The 20,069-nt window shown below is 41.9% G+C and overlaps 1 protein-coding gene across 3 annotated transcripts in view; it reads right to left on the minus strand.

Annotated features, from left to right (window-relative positions):
- The window catches only part of POLR3A (RNA polymerase III subunit A), a 41,893-nt gene extending 22,002 nt beyond the window's left edge, over positions 1-19,891 (minus strand). For all 3 annotated transcript variants that reach the window (XM_081267174.1, XM_081267173.1, XM_081267172.1), the window contains exons 1-17: positions 19,716-19,891; positions 17,339-17,474; positions 16,936-17,073; positions 16,302-16,473; positions 15,881-16,035; positions 13,009-13,248; positions 12,729-12,891; positions 12,414-12,550; positions 11,023-11,126; positions 10,232-10,373; positions 9,185-9,325; positions 6,815-6,884; positions 6,067-6,194; positions 5,538-5,676; positions 3,906-4,070; positions 1,988-2,160; positions 468-579 (exon numbers count right to left, since the gene is read on the minus strand). In XM_081267174.1, coding sequence (XP_081123300.1) covers positions 468-579; positions 1,988-2,160; positions 3,906-4,070; positions 5,538-5,676; positions 6,067-6,194; positions 6,815-6,884; positions 9,185-9,325; positions 10,232-10,373; positions 11,023-11,126; positions 12,414-12,550; positions 12,729-12,891; positions 13,009-13,248; positions 15,881-16,035; positions 16,302-16,473; positions 16,936-17,073; positions 17,339-17,474; positions 19,716-19,759 — 2,359 coding nt within the window. In that variant the 5' untranslated portion in view covers positions 19,760-19,891. The remainder of the gene's footprint in view (positions 1-467; positions 580-1,987; positions 2,161-3,905; positions 4,071-5,537; positions 5,677-6,066; positions 6,195-6,814; positions 6,885-9,184; positions 9,326-10,231; positions 10,374-11,022; positions 11,127-12,413; positions 12,551-12,728; positions 12,892-13,008; positions 13,249-15,880; positions 16,036-16,301; positions 16,474-16,935; positions 17,074-17,338; positions 17,475-19,715) is intronic.
- Between the last annotated feature and the right edge of the window lie 178 nt (positions 19,892-20,069).

The raw sequence follows: 20,069 nt of genomic DNA on the forward strand, positions 1-20,069 counted from the left end.
ATCCTAGCTCTCTAGTGAGGATTTAGCAGCTTAGTGGGGTGAGACAGGAACATGACTCAGTATGCAGGCCCTTTAAAGATCAAGTTTCCTCAAAGTTTTTCTTCATACCCAGAAATCTACCCACATTACCATCCAGTTCCTCCAAAAGAGTTAAACTTCCTAAAATTCATAGAATTAAGGAGCTATCTGTGATCTAAAATGTAGGCCCTTAAAGAAATGAAGAACCCGGGCTGGGGTTGTGGCTCAGTGGCAGAGCACTTGCCTCGCACATGTGAGGCACTGGGTTCGATCCTCAGCACCACATAAAAATAAACAAACAAAATAAAGAGATATATACATTTAAAGAAAGAAATGAAGAATCCATTTGAAGCTACAAATACTGATGTTATATTTTCCAGAACCAAGTCAGCCACCTGCATGGAGAACACACTGGTAGTAGGTTAGGCCCTGGGGAGGGACCTGCGCACCTTTGGAGCCACACAGTGCCATGGTGAGGGGACTGTTGCTCTTGTCCAGCTCCCGGAGGCAGGCACTTCCAGCATGATCACGGATCACAGACAGCTCCTTCAGGATCAGTGCCTGGTGGGAGAAAAGGAGATCTATGGGGGGTTGTGTCTATTGGCTTTGTGGATTATACATATTCTTTGTGATATTTAAAGAAATTTGGGAATACTTAGGCAAGATGTCAGATGGCCAATTAATAAAGGTTTCAGTGCCTCAGAGGACCAAGATACCCTAGCTATATAAATACCTCATCTTCCATGGGGTTCTGGAATCAGTGTATATGGCAAAAAAAAAAAAAAAAAAAAAAAAAAAAAAAAAAAAAAAAGTAACAAACTTGAAAAATCCTTTAAATGGCCTATAAAATATAGAATACACAGGGCTTTGGATATAGTTCCCATACAACAAAATACCTGTGTGTATATATACAGCCATGTGGAAACACATATCCCCACATAAGAGCGAAATAGGAAGTCTGTTAAAGAGGACTGCTTGTACAATTTATACAATTTGTCGACCTTTTCATGCCATGTACCATGAATTTGCATGAGCTAAGCCTAGGATGAGGTGACTCTAACAAATGTTCTTGCCCATGAACACATCCAGGTTGCCACTCTTCAATTCACAACATAGGATGCTGAGTCATCTAGGAGACAGGATTCTGTTAAAATTGGTCCGACAGAGGCCTCAAGTCATTTTCTAGGTAGGTGCCAGTGAGAAACATAAACTTATTGGTCTTTATAAGACTTGGTGAGACTAAGAATGATTTGTGTGAATACCTCACACAATTATGGTTTCGTTACTTTAGAAAATACATTTCAGTAAAAAGCTTCTTTATGTTTCAAGAGGCTTTCTTCCTCACTGAGGTGAATTAAAGCTCAGAACCATAGGCCATGGCCGAGGGTAGAAGGGGTCAGGCAAAACCTTGGTGTCCTCTGCCTGCTGACCTGGTTGCTTCAGAGAGTTTCAAGTTCCCAGGGAGTGAGCCTCATTGACTGAGCCCCCCAGCTAAGCTGTCTTTAAATGTGAGGGGGCAGCAGGTTGGCTGTGTGACTATCAGATGTGAACTTTCCATCCTGTATCCAAGTCTCTTTAAAGACCTTCCATTCACAGAGCTGTGGTGCCAGTTTCTACAGAAGGTTGCTGAAAACAGAGAGGGCAGAAGCACTAATGGGCAGTCACAGGGGGTGTGAGTCTGAGCTTGAGACAAGAGTAGCCCCATGTGGCAGAATGAACAGATGGCTGTGTTCTCACCACCTGGAACACGGGAGCTGGAAGGGATGTGAAGGACTTGGTCAAAGGTCCTGCCCTTGGTAAACAAATGGGCATACACGTGGCCAGCATAGGACCAAGACGCAGAAGGCTGTATCCTTACTTTCAGCTCCTTAATACCTTCTCTGCATGGCTGCCTGCCCATGCCCTGCAGACATCCCTTCAGCTGTGGTGAGCATGCTGTGGCTGATCCGAATCATAGGGTTGCTCTTACCTCCAGAGTCTCCTCGGCAGTGCAGCCAGGCTGCTGCTGCAGCTTGCCTGTGTTCAGGGCTTCGATGTACTCATCACATTTCTTATAGCCAGCATTCAGCAACTCATACTTGGCCTTCAGTAGTCCTTGGCCAGGTGTGACATCACCGATCCCAATTGAGAATCCACGGTTAGCTGCAGAAGTTGGTGGGCAGATCCAGAATAGAGCTATAAATGTTGCTCAAGAAAGCTCTTAGGTATAATTTATAACTTTGTACTATGAAGTAGTCCCTCTCTTATCTGTAGGGGAATTTTCCAAGAGCCCTGCTGGGTGCCTGAAGCTGCAGAGTACTAAACCCTATATGTAATATTATATGTAATACTGTATTTTTTCCTATACATTCATACCTATGATAAAGTTTGATTTATTGTTTAATTTTAAACTGAGGATTAAATCCAGGGGTATTTAATCACTGAGCTACATTCCCAGCCCCTTTTAAATATTTTATTTAGAGACAAGGTCTCACTGAGTTGCTAAGTGCCTCACTAAATTGCTGAGGTTAGCTTTAAACTTGTGATCCTCTTGCCTCAGCCTCCCCAGTCTCTGGGATTACAGGGATGCGCCACCTTGTCTGGCTAAGTTTGATCATATGTTAGGCACTGTAAGTGATTAACAATAATGAATAGAATAATTCACTATAAGATACTATAATAAAAGTTATATAAAAGTGGTCTCTTTCTCTCAAAATATCTTATTGTTCTGTACTTACTTTTTCAGATTCTCATTGACTATATATAGGTAACTAAACCACAGAAGGGAGGACATGGTATATAGACTACCATACATAATTTGAAGTATAAAAAATGTTTTTATACTCAGGAGACTGAGGCAGGAGGATCCCAAGATGAGGCCAGTCTTGGGCAACTCAGTGTGAACCTGTATTAAAATCAGAAAAGACCGATGATGTGGCTAAGTGGTAGCGTGCCTGGGTTTGATCCCCAGTACCATAAACAAACCAAAAAAAAAAAAAAAAAAAAAAATCACAAAAATTTGTCACAATTCAAAGAACAGCTTCCTATCTCAGCTCCTAGAGAGTTAAATAAAATAACAAAGACTCACTTACTCTTCTCTCAGACCTTATGATCCCTTGGGGAATGCAATGTTCTCCACTATAACATAAAGTAGAGTGAGTGATATTTAATACTAAAGAGCAGGCTCTAAGATAGCATGGCTGAAACCTGTCTGCCCTTGTATTTTCAGAAATCACTCCCAAACAGAGAACAACAAGTGAACTCAGTTGTGGTGGCACACACCTATAATCCCAATAACATAGGAGGCTGAGGCAGGAGGATTGCAAGTTCAAAGCCACTACAACTTACTGAGACCCTGTCTCAAAAAAAAAAAAAAAAAAAAAAGACGGAGCAATACCTTCAAAACTAAGGGAAACTGATTTTCATTCTGTAATTTGATATCCAGACAAAGAATCAATTAGATCAGCAGCATAGGGATTTTTGGGGGGGCATGAAAACAATCATTCGACACATGCCATGCTCAAAGCATGTGCAAACAAAGGCAACTAATGAGTGTAAGAGCAATACTCAATCATGGGCTTAGGCTGAATCCTGGGAGGCCTGGAAAACAGTGCTTCCAAGGTACTTTGAGGCAGCCCATGAAGGCCTTTTATATAATACAAACCTGTCTGTAGGCAAGAGGGAGTGACTGCAGATTTTGCAGAGAGAAAAGCAGATTTAAATCTACAAACTAGTCAATTTCATTAATAAATGCACTCATACTCTGGTATGGAACAAGCATCATTTTCTCTGTGTGTGTGTGTGTGTGTGTGTGTATGTGTGATGAACCAACTATAAAGGATAAACTATCATAAACCCTAAAACTCTTAATCACTGTAGCAATAACAAGAGAATGCTGAGACACTCACACAGGTACACAGGGGCCAGCCTGGCAAGCCGGGACATAGCATCAGCAGCTTCATTCTGCCCCCAGTCTCGCAGCAAAATGTAGAAAATATTATTCTTGGATCCTGATCCCAGTGTTCCTTTGTCCATGCTGCCACTCATCAACTCACTGTTCTGGATTGTGACATCTGGAACAATAATACTGATTATGCATTTAGACAAATGATTATTTATCACATTCCATAATGAATTTGAGGCAGTTGCTACTGAAAACTAACAGCAGTATCACTGTAAACAGCCCACACTCCAAAAAGGAAAAAGAAAAGAAGTTTAAATCTAGAAAGCAACAAAATACAATCTAAAATATAAAGCTAGCCTGAGGGTGTAGCTCAGTGGTAGAGCAGGTGCTTAGCATGCATGATGCACTGTTTGATCACTAGCATGCAAAAAATTAAAAAAACAGAACAAGAAGCCAAAGTATCTTAAAAAGCTCTGTGTGTGTATATGTGTATATTTTTCTTTTTGGCACCTGGGATTGAACCCAAGGCTGCCCACATGTGCATGCTAAGTACCCACTTTACCACGGAGCCACACTCCCACAAAGTACTTTTTCAAGGGACTAAACCAGAGGAAGATCAATGTCCTTCAAAATACAGTATAAATCTTGACCTTCAGAGAACCTTTACAATCCACTTCTTCAGTTCAGAATCCTGGACAATCATTTTTAGACATGAGGCCTTGTTAGCAAAGTCCATTCTAAATCAGTGTAACTGTAAGTAGTCTACTGGGGAGCTGTTTTTGAGTGGCCTGGGGTGAGCAAAGCAGCTTGCACCAGAAACCAAGCCATGGATGCTAGTTTTATGACACTGGTCCTTCCATCATGCTTTGGAATGTAGCAGTTTTAGGAAGACTCAGGTGACTTGCAACTAAATCCTGCTATATCTGATCTTCATGTTATCAAAACACTTTGCTGAGAAGATGAGACAGGAAAAAAAAAATTAGTCTTGGGATATAGCTCAGTGGTAAAGAAGTATTTGCCTAGCATCATATGTGAGGCCTTGGGTTAGATCTCCAGCACCAAATAAATAAATAAAGAAAACTTATATTTCTTAGTTTTACTTTTGGACACAAAATAATAAATTATATGCCTTAAGTAATGAGACCCTACATGTAATCCTAGCTATCAGGAGGCTGAGACAGGAGGATTGCAAGTTTAAGGCCAACATTTGCAACTCAGCAATACCCTGCCTCAAAATGAAAAAATAAAAAAGGCAAGGGATGTAGCTCAGAAGTAGAGCAGGTTCAATCCCTAGTACCATAAAACCACCATGATAATGGACCCTTGTTGATGTTCCCCCAGTTCAAAAGAAGGCAAAATAGAAGACAAATTGCATTAACTGACAAAAACTATTCATTTAGAGAAGAATACTAACCACTCGATTACACATCTACATGATCTCTAGAGAAATGGGGAATTACATATGAGAGAAGAAGGACCTGCTTCTTCCTGAAGCGTCAACTTCCTGCTAGAGGCCTTTGGAGAAACATTGGAATTGCTGGCTAAGGGAAAGTACCTGGTAAAGTTAATTTCTGACCACCTGCTTTTCTGCCATATGTCTGCTCCCCCCTGGCCACCCCCAGTTCTTTCAACTCACAGGAATCATTGACACAGAGATCTTCCCCCTTGCCACAGTACTGCTTGCCCTTGGTTCGGAGGTTGGCCCTCACTGGATTGTCATCACTAGGTCTGAGGATGACACTGAAGATCTGTTTTCCGGTCCACAGGGTGACAGGCTAGGGATGGAAAGGAAGCCAGAGATGAGGGGCTGAGCCTGGTCTTACCACCTTTCACATAAGGCAAGATGGTTCAATGATTCCACACCAAGCCTGGCACCAACACAGTTACACTTACTCTATCAGATGTTCTGCACGGACACACATGTACTTGTGTATGGACACGTAACTTCTGTAAGCACCTTTACTTATTTTTAATTTTCTGGTGGTATTGGGGATTGAATCTAGAGGTCTTCTACCATAGAGCCACAACTCCACCCTTTTTATTTTATTTTGAGATAGGATCTCACTAAGTTGCCTAGGCTGGCACCAAACTTAAGATTCTCCTGCCTCAATCCTCCAAGATGCTGGGAGAACAGGTATGTGACACTGTGCCCAGCCTGCACGTACCTTCAGTATTGTAGGATGTGGAAGACGAACTTTAATTTTCTCATCCTTGCCAACCAATATTGAAGCAATGATTTGGCAAGCCTTGGCTCTGTCGAAGAAAGTGTCCTTGAGAGTGAGGAGATAGGCACCTAAGAGTGTTAGAACCAGCACAAAACAAAGAACAGGATTGAAATTAGAGAAATCCATATGCTTTCAATTTTAAAATACAATCATACTACTTACCAACACAATGAATTAAGTATGTAGTGCTTATTGGCTCCCTCCTCCAACTAGAATCTAAGCTCAGTAAAGTGTCTTTGTTTTGCACACTGCTGAGTCCCTGATACGGGGACAGATTCTAGGCCATCAGGCATTAGGCCTAGAAAATGCCCCACGGTGGGAGCTGGGAGCATTTGTTGAATCAATGAATAACCCAACAATTAAAAATACCTTAAACAGGCTCATGAGCAAACTTAGTAAACAAATATAATTTTTTTAATAAATCTGTTTTTTAAAGAATTTTTTAATATTTATTTTTTAGTTTTCGGCGGACACAACATCTTTGTTTGTATGTGGTGCTGAGGATCGAACCCGGGCCGCACGCATGCCAGGCGAGCGCGCCACCACTTGAGCCACATCCCCAGCCCAACAAATATAATTAAACACAGGCAATTAAATAGCTTTTCAAGTCATCACATGAATCACTGTGAATGAGAATTCCCATGTTCCAGAGTCAGAAATTTATTTCTCATGAATTTCACACTCGCACCTGTTAAAAAATCCTGAATAGCAGCAATGAGTGGCTCCCCATTCCTTGGAGTTACCAGGTTTGCTTTAGTCTGAAGGAGAAATAAGCACAATAAGTTAGGCATTTTTGGCTGCATGATGTAGTCCAAAGACCTGCAGCACAAAGCTTTCCAACTGTTGTGAATGAAGAAAGAATATCAGAAAGGGGAGGTTAAGAAATGGGGGGGGGGGCGGGGGGGGGGTCTTAAGCCTTGTTTTCTCAGTCACTCCCAGTTCCTTCCCCTGTTAAGGAAAAGGAAAAAAGTACCAGAAAGATTGGCCTTGGAGGTTCATATTGACACTAAAATGAAATCTGGGGAAGTTAATTTAGAATTCTACAGAGTTCTACACACACAAGACTTTACCTATTATTAAGTGTACTTCTCCAGAGCAAATTCACTTCTATGAATGCTCAGCAGCACTGTGACCTCTGAAGCCAACCAAGTCCATATAGCTCCACATGACTGTAGAACTGCTCAACTTCTCTTTTTTGAGACATTACATCTCAACAACAAAATTGAATTCTGAGGGATGGGGGATGTAGCTCAGTGGTAGAGCACATTTTAGCAATGCGAGGCCCTGGTTTTAATCCATAGCCCCCCACCCCCCCCAAAAAAAGGACAGGTTACTTGTATTCGAGTGCAAGTGTGACTGCTCCTTGCTTTTTTTTTTTGAGGGTCCAGGGCCAACTGCTTTGCTCTTGATGTAGAGGTGCTCGTATGCTCGTGGGTATTCTGGGTCTCTTCACCCAGAGTCCTTTGTGGCAAGGCCTTGTTATTGCCTACTTCTGAATCACTGCTCCTTCAATTGGAGTGGGAGATAGGATACACTTGCCGGTTCCCTCACCTGTTTTAGAGCATCTCTCTGAGGTAGAATAGCAGGTGGTCTGGATATAGGAGCAGAGGATGCGGGGTGGAATTATTATTTTTTTTTCTGAAAACTCTTCTGGGTAATTTGGGTCAATATCCAAGCTAAACCCTATCACATTTAACTGAGAACTGCTGAGTAAGAATGGGAGATGACAACTTTCTTTCATGAAACTGAGTGGATTTATTTATTCAGCTGGTAACCAAGGATTCCTCCATCCCAACACCCTATAAGCCTGTGTCTTACTGTTATCATATTTTTCTTGGGGGGAATGGGGGTACCAGGGATTGAACTCAGGGGCACTTGACAACTGAGCCACATGCCAAGCCCTATTTTGTATTTTATTTAGAGACAGGGTCTCATTGAGTTGCTTTAGTGCCTTGCTATTGTTGAGGCTGGCTTTGAACTCACGATCCTCCTGTCTCAGCCTCCTGAGCCACTGGGATTACAGGCGTGTACCACCATGCCAGGCTTATTGTTATCATTTTTAACTATATTGTAAAAAAAATGGCTATAGTGTAGATTCTGAAAAGCAAAATCAGAGATAAAATCTAACTGGCTGGCTTCTATTACTATTAATGGCTATTATTCCCAGTAACTTTCTAAACATTACCTTTTGTTAGAAAAGCAATGTTTGTTGTAGAAAAAAATGTACAAAAATAATTGTTAAAACCCCAAAACTATGCAGGAAATGCTAATCCTAAACCAAAAATAGGTTAGAAGTATCACATCAAAAATGGTAAAAAAGGATATGGGGATATAGCTCAGTTGGTAGAGTGCTTGCCTCACAGGTACAAGGCCCTAGGTTCAAACCCCAGCACCACTCCCCTCCCCCCAAAAAAGGTAAAAAAGATGGGTGTTATGGCGCACACCTATAATTCCAGAGGCTTGGGAATCTGAGAGAGGAGGATTTTGAGTTGAAAAACCAGCCTCAGCAATTTAGTGAGGCCCTAAGCAACTCAGTGAGACCCTGTCTCTAAATAAAATATAAAATGAGCTGGGGATATGGCTCAGTGCTCCTCGGTTCAATCCCTGGTACCAAGAAGAAGAATTAAAAAAAAAAAAAAAAAAAAAAAAAAAGGTAACAGGTAGCTAGGCACACTGTGCACACCTGTAATCCCAGAGACTCAGGAGGCTGAGGCAGGAATATTACAAAGTCGAGGACAGCCTCAGCAACTTGGCGAGGTCCTAAACAATTTATAAATAAATAATAAAAAATAAGAAGAAAGGGCTGGGGATGTGTCTTTGTGGTTAATCACCCCTGGGTTCAATCCCCAGTACAAAAAAACAAACAACAAGACATTATTACAGACACTAGCTCTCTATTTCCAAAGAAGACTGCCAAAGGCTCAAGAGAAATCAATGAAACGCCAGATAAACACAGGCACTGGTGCCATTGCTAGTTGTGGTGGTATTTTTCACAGGCCTCCTTACTCCCATTCCCCTCCTTAGCAGAAGCAAAGCTGGGCCACACCACTTTACCTACCCCCATCAGAACAAGAGCTTCAGCTTTAGCTTCTTCTGTCTGAGGAAGATGAAGATTCATTTCATCCCCATCGAAGTCTGCATTGTAAGGAGTACAGACACACTCGTTAAATCTGAAGGTCCGGTGGGGCTTGACTCTGGCCTGGGAAATACAAAACAAAATGGGAAAAGGACTTTGGCATGCATTCAAAAATTCGTTTCAAAACATTGAAAAATGGCTTCCTGGAAAACTGGACACTTTAAGGAAGTAAATTTTTGGTATTTATCTATTTTTTGTTCTCTGTTGCTTTGCCAGGCGCTAAGCAACTTAGCAAGACCCTGTTGCAAAATAAATTATAAAAACTGCTGAGGATATGGCTCAATGGTTTAGTGCCCCTGGGTTCAATCCCCAATACAAAAAGGAAAAATCTTTTCAGCATTTTAGCTCTTAGTTAATATGCAAAGTTAAATCAAAAGTCAATTTTCTGGCTGGGCACAGTGGTGCACACCTGATTACCAGCAGCTTGGGAAGTAGAGGCAGGAGGATTGTGAGTTCAAAGCCAGCCTCGGCAAAAGCAAGGTGCTAAGCAACTCAATGAGATCCCGTCTCTAAATAAAACATACAAAATAAAGCTAGGAATGTGGCTCAGTGGTCAAATGGCCTTGAGTTCAATCCCTGGTAACCCTTCCCACACACAAAGCAAATTTCCTGCCATATATGTGGTGCTGAGAATTGAGCTCAGTGCCTCACATGTGCTAGGCAAGTGCTTTACCACTGAGCCACAACCCCAGCCTCACATTTTTATTTCCAAGTAAAACTAGTTACTTTCATACTGACTTTCAATTAGATCTCTGTTGCTTTGCTGCATATACATTTTACATTATACATATTAAAAGTAGCTAAAGTAAGCTTAAAATTAAATAAGCTTCACTCAGCTAAACACTGAGAGGGAGGTCACATTACAAAAATTTGAGATGATGTGCAATTTTAGGAGTCTGTAATTAAGCAGTGAATACACTCAGCAAATTTTTACTTGAAAGAAAATAAAAACAATAATCCTGTACTCACCAGATGAGCCATTATACTCAATTTGTGCAGTGAGGGCTGCCGATTAAATAGCACCACGTCTCCATCTATGAGGTGTCTCTCTACAATGTCACCATACTTGAGTTCCTGAGCCATCTTTTCCCGATTTCCGTATTTCAAAAACCTGAATGTGCAGTGATAAAGGTGACCTGTGACATCAAAGTTCTCCTTTGACACCAGATTTTTGCCACTAAGGATTCAATCTCTAAAACATTTCATTAAATCAATCAAAGACACCTCCATTTTAAACTCAAAACATTAATTTTTGTGCTAGCAAAAGCTATTAAATTATGACTGTTGGTTTAATATATTTCCTAATTTTAGAAATGTTAGAATATGAAAAAAATGTGTCTGAGAATCACAGAAATATAATAAATCAGCTTCTCCCGCAGGCCCTGCACTAGCGGTCAGTTCATCATGCTGCATAAGCCACACTTGGCCCTGTGAGTGCCACGGAGTTAGGAGTGCACTGAAGGAAGCCTAGAGAGCCCAGTGACACAGGAGATGATCCACTTTCATAATCTAAGGTATTCTGTCACCTAGGCCTGCTAATGTTACATGCCAGGGAACACATGAACACTTCACATATATCAAAGATCAAACTGAGCAAGTGACACACACATAGGCCCATTGAAATTTAAAGACATTTTTCCCATATGTGGAAGTGTCAAAGTCATCGTACTCTGGACTGCATACTGTGGTTGAGCAGGTGACAGTGAACTTGGTCATGAGAACACAGTTAAATCTAACTAGACTGGGAGAGCATTCATTACCTTTTCATTTGTGTATGTCTCTGCTGGATAAAATTAGCTCCTGGGTGAACTTCAGGGCCATTTCGAACCAGTTTCCTCAAAAAATTGATGTTTGCTTTGTTTACCTGAAAGACAATTAAAAACACAGTAAGATATTCTCAGGTTTCTATAAGCCTGTAAACTACTGATTGTGTCCTAATCATTCCTTGAGTAGATTCTAGAAGAAAAAGAAGCTCCCCTGGGCAGCCTGCTGTCTGCGGTCTTAAGTTTAACAGTCTCTACTCAAATCACTCTCTTGCTGAGTCCTGGCCAAGTCCTTTCTGGCCTTTGGTTTCCCCATCAGTAGAATGAACAGGCTGGACTGTCAGAACATTCTGTAATCCAAGAAACAGGTGGCAATTTCATCTGTAATTGTTATTATTGTTTAAAAATTTTTTTTTGTAGTTGCAGGTGGAGAGAATGCCTTTATTTATTTATTTTTATGTGGTGCTAAGGATCGAATCCAGTGCCTCATATATGCTAGGCCAGTACTCTGCCACTGAGTTATAACCCCAGCCACTCATTTGTAATTATTTACAAGAGGTGCACTGTCTGCCTTAGTCACACTCTGCAGCCTCTTGGGTAGCTGTCTGTAGAAGGGAATGTCAGAAAAAGAAACTCTTGCATCATTTATAACTCAACTGAGGACACTCAGCACAAACCTCACCAGAAGCATCTATCATCTGGGCTAACTGAATCATAAGGGCACAGCCCATCTATATGCTCTTTTTATCAGGCCCTGTAGCCACGTAAACTTTCATAAAAGGAGAGGACTGTAAATACCATGATATACTCAATGTGAGTGCGAACTGAGTATAAATGGTGGCTGCCTTTCTAGGTATACATCAATAGCCTTAAAGTGTTCAAACTCTTTGACTCAGTTATTCCACAAGTTTAGAAATAATAATATCCCCCCAAAATTAACCAAATGTGGTGTTTATTAATTACTTTAAGATGAGACATAAACCAACATAGAGAGGTATGTACAATATTAAAACGTGAAAAAAAGGAGAACAGCATGTGTAATATATACGGGTATATGTATATAAAATCAAATACAACTGTGGTGTGTATGTCAAAGACACAATATGTGGTTTATGTGTACAAGACAAACTGGGAAGACACATATATTCATATAAATGAAACTGTGGTTGGGTGGTTGTTTGGGGACTTTCCTCTGTCTATAGTTTGGAATAGCAAAACATCATATAAAAGGCTGGATTAAAAACAAAGAATCTAGGGGCTGGGGATATAGCTCAGTTGGTAGAGTGTTTGCCTTGTATATACAAGGCCCTGGGTTCAATCCCCAGCACCACAAACAACAACAACAATAACAAAAACCACAAAGAATCTGGAAACTAATTAGTACTTACCTTCTCAGGAAAAGTCAGGATTTTGGCCACATGCACTGGCACAGCTACTTCATCAATTCGGAGGTTGGGGTCAGGTGAGATGACTGTTCTGCCAGAAAAATCCACTCTCTTTCCTGAGAGATTGCCTCTAAACCGACCTAAATACATAAAAACATGTCATAGGTTCTCACAGCATGTTGTTCACTGTTTGGAAGTAATATGAACCTTGACATTGAGGAAAGCCAGTGATCTCTAACTAGGTAAGCCAGATGTACATTCTACACAAGGATATCAAAGACAGTAGGCTATCTTCTACACATTTTGTGAGAAACCTACCCTGTTTTCCCTTTAGGCGCTGGACAAAACCTCTGGTCCATTTTTTGGGTGCCATGTTGAGGGGAATACCGGAGAGCTCACTGTTAATATAGAGGGCACACTGCAACTGTAGAAAATCCCAGTCCTCCATGATCATCTGGGTCTTGGCTCCAGAGATCCGATGCTAAAATAAGCAGTGAAATATCAGGAAAAAGCCTGATCATTTAATTTTTCTTGTGTTTTCTTGACCAGAGGTTTGGGAGAGATACGCTACAAACACAAACTAATGGGAAGCACTGACCTTTTTAATAACATCATTTAGGAAAATGATTTCTGTCAATTTCATCGTCAGATCATCTTCATTGGTGCCAGACTTCAAATCACTCACGACGGAGGGTCTAATACACAAAGGAGGCACTAAAAGTCGTGTGAGAATCAAATCAGAGGGCTTTCCAGCTTCTGGATTCATCAGAAGTAGAGGGACATCTTCAGCAGGGATTCGTTTAAATAAATTCAGAACTATTAAAGGATTCAAGTTTTCCTAAGGGAAGGAGGAACGGAAGGAATGGAGAGAGTAAGTTAGTTTCCAATCGGTAGGGCATGCTCTTCCTTCTCCATGCTCTCTAACCTGTTCACCACTTAAATTAGGGCAAGTGGCCAGCATGTTGGTGCAGGCCAGTAATCCCAGCAGCTCCGGAGGTGGAAGCAGGAACTTGTGATCCTCTTACCTCAGTCTCCCAAAGTAGCTGGCATTATAGATATGCACCACTATGCCTAGCTAAAATCTGTTCTTAATTGTGAAAAGGTGCAAAGAGCCTGACAGGTTACTGACTAGATAAGATCTCAGTATATCCATGTATGGAAAACTATGAGAAAAATTATATGCAACAGTTCATAACTGTAATTCCAGTGATTCTGGGGGCTAAAACAGGAGGATGACAAGTTTGAGGCCAGCCTCAGCAACTTAATGAAATCTTTCCCCCAAATCAAACGGGCTGGGGATATATCTCAGTGGTAGAATGCCCCTGGGTTCAATCCCCAATACCATAAAAATAAGAAAACAAAATAAAAACACCACAGAAATACAGTTACTGACATAAAAAGTTCATAAAATACTGGTAAATGAAATAAGCACGTGTATGTGTGGTCCCATTTTAAAGAAAAATATACGTCTTTGCAGAGATGAGGAAATGGAAGCATTTAATGAGGTGTTGAGTTGTTAACAGGTGTCTCTGAGTGGAATTATAATCTTTTTACTTGTGTTTTGATACTTTAAAGTTTTAAAATGAGATTAAATTGCCTTTGAATTAACTTCATTAATAAAAACACTACACTGTTAAAAACTCACTTATAGGAACTATGTAGATTATCAGAGATCCTATGTCTTGTTGTCTACTCATTGAATTTTCTGGAGGGATGGGGTTTGGTTGTGCATGTCTTTATTCCCAGCAACTAGGGAGGCTGAAGCAAGCAGAAGGATCACAAGATTGAGGCCAGCCTGAGCAACTTAGTGAGACCCTCAGCACTCACAGAGACCCTATCTGGAAAAAAAAAAGGGGGGGGGGGCGGCTGGGGATAATACTTCAGTGGATAAAGCACTCCTGGGTTCAATGTTTAATTCCCATTAACAAAAAAAAACCAAAAAACAACAAAACCAAAAAAAAATCTTCTAAAAATTTCTATATTAAAATAAATTAATTTGATTAATTTGGTAGAGGGATTTAAAATTGAGTGGCTGAGAGTGTATGTTACAAGTAGAATTGCTATACTTAGTGAGAAGAGAACAAAGAAAGAAATATTTGAGTAGCTATTGACATTAGGACCGCAGCAAGAGAAAGGTAGGGTAGTCCTGCTCTGGAGGACAGCAGAGTGTAGCTGGGAAGAAGGGACGAACCCCAACAGAAAGATCTTTGCCCAGGCCCCTGCCCAATGTGGATTCCCTTCCTTAGCCTCCCTGTTCCCCAGCTACAGGCATTTCATTACCACCTGGGGCAGTCAGGTAGGAAATTAACAGAACCCTAAAAATGGGACAAAGGCCAGACTTCACCAAGAGTACCAGACAGTACCAGAAAAGAGATTACAAACATCCAGAACTGAAGGGCATGAGAACTAGCAAGTCTGGAAACCCCTTCTTACCAAGAGCAGTCACTCAAGAGTGATGTGACAGGATAGAGTTGGAAAATACCATGGTAGGTGAAGTAAACCAATCCCAAAGGCTGAATGTTTTCCTCTGATAAGTGGATGGTGATCATTAATGGGTGTGGGGTGGGGGCAAATGGGAAGAATGGAGGAACTTTGGATAAGGCAAAGGGGAGAAGGTAAAGGGAAGGGGCACAGGGGTAGGAAAGATGGTGGAATGAGATGGACATTATTACCCTAGGTATACGTATGAAGACATGAATGGTGTGACTTTTTTGTGTTCAACCAGAGAAATGAAAAATTGTGATTCATTTGTGTACTAAGAATTGGAATGCATTCTGCTACCATGTACAACAAATTAGGAAAAAAAAAAGTGATGTGACAGCTGGGAACAGTGGCATGTACCTGTAATCCCACTGATTTAAGAGGCTGAAGTAATAGGATCACATGCCAGCCTAAGCAACTGAGTGAGACTCTGTCTCAAAATAAAAAATAAAAAGGGCTGAGGTGTAGCTCAGTGGCAGAGCACCCCTAGATTCTGTCTTCAGTATTTCAAAAAAGCAAAAGAAGAGGGATGTGATAACAGCCTCCTGAGAGGCACACATCTGCTCTGCATCAGGAAAAAGAAACTAGGAGTTGCTGGCGAGAAGCACAGGAAGGCCTCATTCTTGGCCTGCTTGTGATTTTCCTATACTTCATCATCTATGTGAGGAATAGAGTCTATTTATGCCCAGTACAGCTATAATTTTTAAATATTTTACAATAAAAATTAATAAAACTTATTTACTATTTAAAAAGAACTAAAGGAAATAAGAAAAACAAGTGAGGCTACAAGGGCCAGTTAGTTCATAAAAATTTAGTGCCAGATAAATACCACAGCACAGTCACATGATAATTCCTGGGAACTTAATTGGAATTCTCATTTCTTTTGAGAGAAAGTGGGCATATGCAGGTTAGGAGGAGGTGCGAGAGGGAGGGGTGGGTGAGTGACATAGGAAGGGAAGGTGGAGGCCAGCATGCATTTTCAGGCTCACCTGTGCCCTTCCCAGCAGTGGCTCGACTTCTTTGTTATGCTCAATGGCCGTTTCGAAGGACTGAAGGAAACTTGATACAATAGGATCCACCACTTTTTTGTTGGTCTTGTATTTCTCATGAATTATCTTCAGTAAGCCACACTTCTTTACAGTACCTATAAGAGTTCATTCATTTACCAAAGATTAAAAAATTCAATTTTTAGGCTGGCCAGAGGTTACAGCCTAGTTAATGGAATTGCTAAAATTACTATAGCAATGAAAGGTGAGAGATGCATTTCCTTATAGTACATTTGTTGCTAGGCTCCTGCGCCTAATTTAAAAGGGGAAAAAAACTGACTCCCAAATATAACATAAAGCTAATAAGATAAAGATTGAGTGAATGAAAAGGGCTGTCACTGAACCTCCTGTGTATTCCACTCACCATTAAAGGCACCACAGTGATGGCAAATACTTTTCTTCCGGCACTTGTCAGAGATTTTCTTCTTGAGGCCTCGCTTCTGAAGGTAGGTCAGGCCAGGCCTCTTTAGGTAATCCAGAAACTGCTGCTTCTCCTCCTGGGACAGCATGATATGGCAGCAGGTTTTGCAGATCATCTTTTAAAAATTAAGCAGAACAGATGATAAAAAAAGATGAATTCTTTCCTTTATAAAATGACATTCTCTTGTCCTGTAGATGGGACTGGTTGGCATCATACACAGATTTGCACATAGATCTGCACAGAGAGGCAGACTGTGTTCCCAAAATGTTAGTAGGACTAATGACAAGGTGGTAAGGTTTCTGCTAACTTCTTTTTCTTTGCGATGCTCAGTATTGTTTAGATTATTATTATTGGCATTTTTTTATAATGTATAGTTACCACCTTCCCTAGGGGAATAAAGAACCCTTAAGTGAATTTAATGTAGTACAAGATGAAAACATGATGTATTTAGTATAAAAATTTCCCCATATGCATTCCTCATTGCTCATAGTTTCAAGGTTCACTCCATTGACCCTGACAATCACTTATTTCTTGGAAATAGGACTTATTTCTTGGAAATTAGGATCTGTGTGCTTACCTGTAAGATGCCTATTACAGCTCTGAAGTAACCCACATGAAAACATGGCAACTCCAGGTCGATGTAACCATAGTGACCTAGACAGTCAGCTAAGTTTTTTCCACAGGTTTCACAAGGACGGTCCTTTTCACTGGTGCCCTTTGGAAGAAAACAGCAAATGATCAACAGAGACCACTGGATAGGATGGGAACTCAGTCCTCACACCTGGTGGATGACTCAGCATCAGAACCAAACGGAAGCTACAGTGTATTCACATCTGGCTAACGGATGGCTGGAGGCCCAAACTGTCTGAGATATGCAGGGGAGCCAGGAAGGAAAGAAGCCCCGGCTACTTCCAATCTTGTAAGTCAACAGATTAATCAGTAGGTCAAGACTTAGGCACTTAGAGGGGAAGGAGACTTACCATCCTGTGGTCAAGCACCCCATACAGTAAGGGGGCATGGTTGTTGTCCTGGCTGTACAAGTTCTTACTCACAACCTGGATGTGTGCCTGTTGGCGCATCTCCTCAGGTGACTTCATTCCAAAACAGATGTGGCTTCTGGAATAGAAAGAAATGGGAGTTACAACATCAAAACTTGTAACCAAAAATTGTGATCATGCAGCACACCAAACTGCCTTTCCAACTCTCTCTTTAAGCTCTTCCTCATCAATATTAAATATACTCAAACTTTTGCTGTTTTTCCTTCAAAACATCCTTCTGTCCTACCAGACTATCTAATGCATGGTTCTCACCAAGGTCATAGAGGTGACCTGCTTGCTGCAGAATCTAGTAAGACCTTCCTCATTTTATTGCTTTGTGGCATTAGCAGTCCATCTCCTCCCCACCTCCATCTTGAAGTCCTTCCTTCTCTGGGTTCTAGGGACACCATACTCTGAGTTTTCCTCCCCTGTCTAATTATGCCTTCTTTTAGAGGCCCACCCTACTGTGGGGAGCCATTCTGACACGTGATTAGGTGACTCCCGTTAAGGGCCTGAGGCACTCTGGCTGTGTCGGAGTTATCCCCGACCCTTTCCTGATGAGAGAGCCCATCCGTGTGGGGGTGTGCGTAACCACTGACCCTGGAGACCCAATCACTGACCCTGACCTTGGAGTACAGCCCCCCCTCAACCTTCATTGGATGGAATTCTCCCCTGAATCTCTTGTTTCCCCCAAATAAAAGGCTGATCCCCGGCATGTTCGCTCTCTCTCTCCTGCTAGCCCAGAGTAATCCTCGCTGCCCTGCTGAGCGGCTTGAGGAGGGAAACAGAGAGAGGCGAGCCGTCTTGGACCTAGCATTAAAATAAGGTACTGTCTGTGTGTTTTATTTTGATCTCTTCTAACTAACTGAATGCCAGAACCTCATTAATGAAACCACTGCGCAGGCCGCGTGGTAGACCCTACCAAGGATTACAATCCTTGTCCTCTTTGCATTCTATACATTCCTCCTAAGTGATTACATAACTTGACTATGTGTCAATGTCTGTCAAATCTCTTTCAGTCAGCCACTTCCATTCTATTGGAAACCTGTACAAGACACCTATTCTGGACATTTCCACTTGTATATCTCACAGGCATCTCAACTTGCCATATCTAAAATGGATACTTTCCCTCCCATATTTTGCTCTTCATTCATTCTTCCAATAGATTGAGTTTTTGCTATGGGCCAGACATCACTCTAGGTGCTAAAGATTCAGATTAGACAAGATAAATAAGTTCAGTTCAGAGTGGTGAAGACAAATAATAAATAGATATAGTCAGCCTTCTATAGCTGTGGGTGAGGAGACTCCTTCACACAGCTTCAAATCTCCTGCTTTGTTCTCATCACACCTTCCAGTATGTTCCTTGAAGAAGACTGCTTGGTCTGCCTTTTTCTGCCAGGACCCATTATGTGCTCTCAAAACCCTCTCTGCCTACCCTGCTGACCTTTTTACTTTCTCCAACTAGACAACAAAGGTCATATTCTTGTCCTTTTTTTTTTTTTTTTTTGGTACTGGGGATTGAACCCAAGGGTGTCTACCACTAAGCTACATCACAGTCCTTTTTATTTTGAGACACGGTCTTACTAAGTTGCTTAGGGTCTTGTTGAATTGCTGAAGTTGGTCTTGAACTTGGCATCCCCAGTTGCTGGGTTTACAGGTGTTGCACCACTGCGCTCAACTCTGATCATGCCTTATCTCTAATGCTCAACACTGCACCCAGCACACAACATCCTTCTGAGTATCTGCTGCAAAAATGATGGATTCACGTTTAAACTGAGAACTCTAATCGGGGGCCACTGCCAAAATATAAGCTCTGAAGGAGAGCTTCATTTAGCGGTTTCATTGCTGAGGCTGTCACCCACTGAACTGTGATACAAGCTTTCTAGCTGACAACCCCATCCTTCGGGTCAGCAAATACTGCCTCCTTGTCATGCGCTCTGCGGCAAAACTCACATCAGACATAGTCCCCGCCCCGGACTGCTTTCCTGGCTACAGCTAGGGAAAGAGTTCGATGGGGGGGAAAAAAAAAGGCTGGGGGTAGGGTGTCATCACATGACTCCGGGAGACCCGCGTTTCGACCCAGGTTGTTCCCTTGGCCCAGGCTCAGGCCGTCGGCCTTCTCTGCCCAAGTCCAGGGACCTCCAGGTGCCGAAATTCCCTTGGCCTGCCCAGTGCTCTTTGACCCTCCCTGGTACTTCGGACCCTTGGTCAAACCTGCTTTCCTCCTAGAGTCCCTCACCTGTGACCCTTCGAGTTAAGGGACCTCTAACCTCGGCCCCCTCTGCCTCTCATTCCTTCTCCCTTTTTTATTCCATCTTACATTTTCTTCGCTACATCCGTCTCCCGGAACTGTTCCTTCACCATGGTGCCGGCAGTCCGGGAGCCCTCCTCGGTACTCGGATCAGAGAATTGATGCTTCTTACGCCTCCCGGAGTGCTTCTGAACACACGGTTAAAACAACCGTGGCACCTCTCGGCCACCGTAGAGCTCCCCACGTGCTCACTTCCTCTTCCTCCGCGTGTCTGTCAAGAGAAGCCTGTTACAAACCACTTTATACCCGCTTCGTACACCGCCACCTTGTGGCTCCTCCTTCAAATTACACCAATATTTTGCAGTCAATTAAAAAAAACCTTATTTCAGGTTCACCTAGCCAGGCCTTCAGACATAGGAGAAG

The sequence above is a fragment of the Spermophilus citellus genome (assembly GCF_964194105.1).
Source record: "Spermophilus citellus genome assembly, chromosome: 15".
Classification (NCBI taxonomy): domain Eukaryota; kingdom Metazoa; phylum Chordata; class Mammalia; order Rodentia; family Sciuridae; genus Spermophilus; species Spermophilus citellus.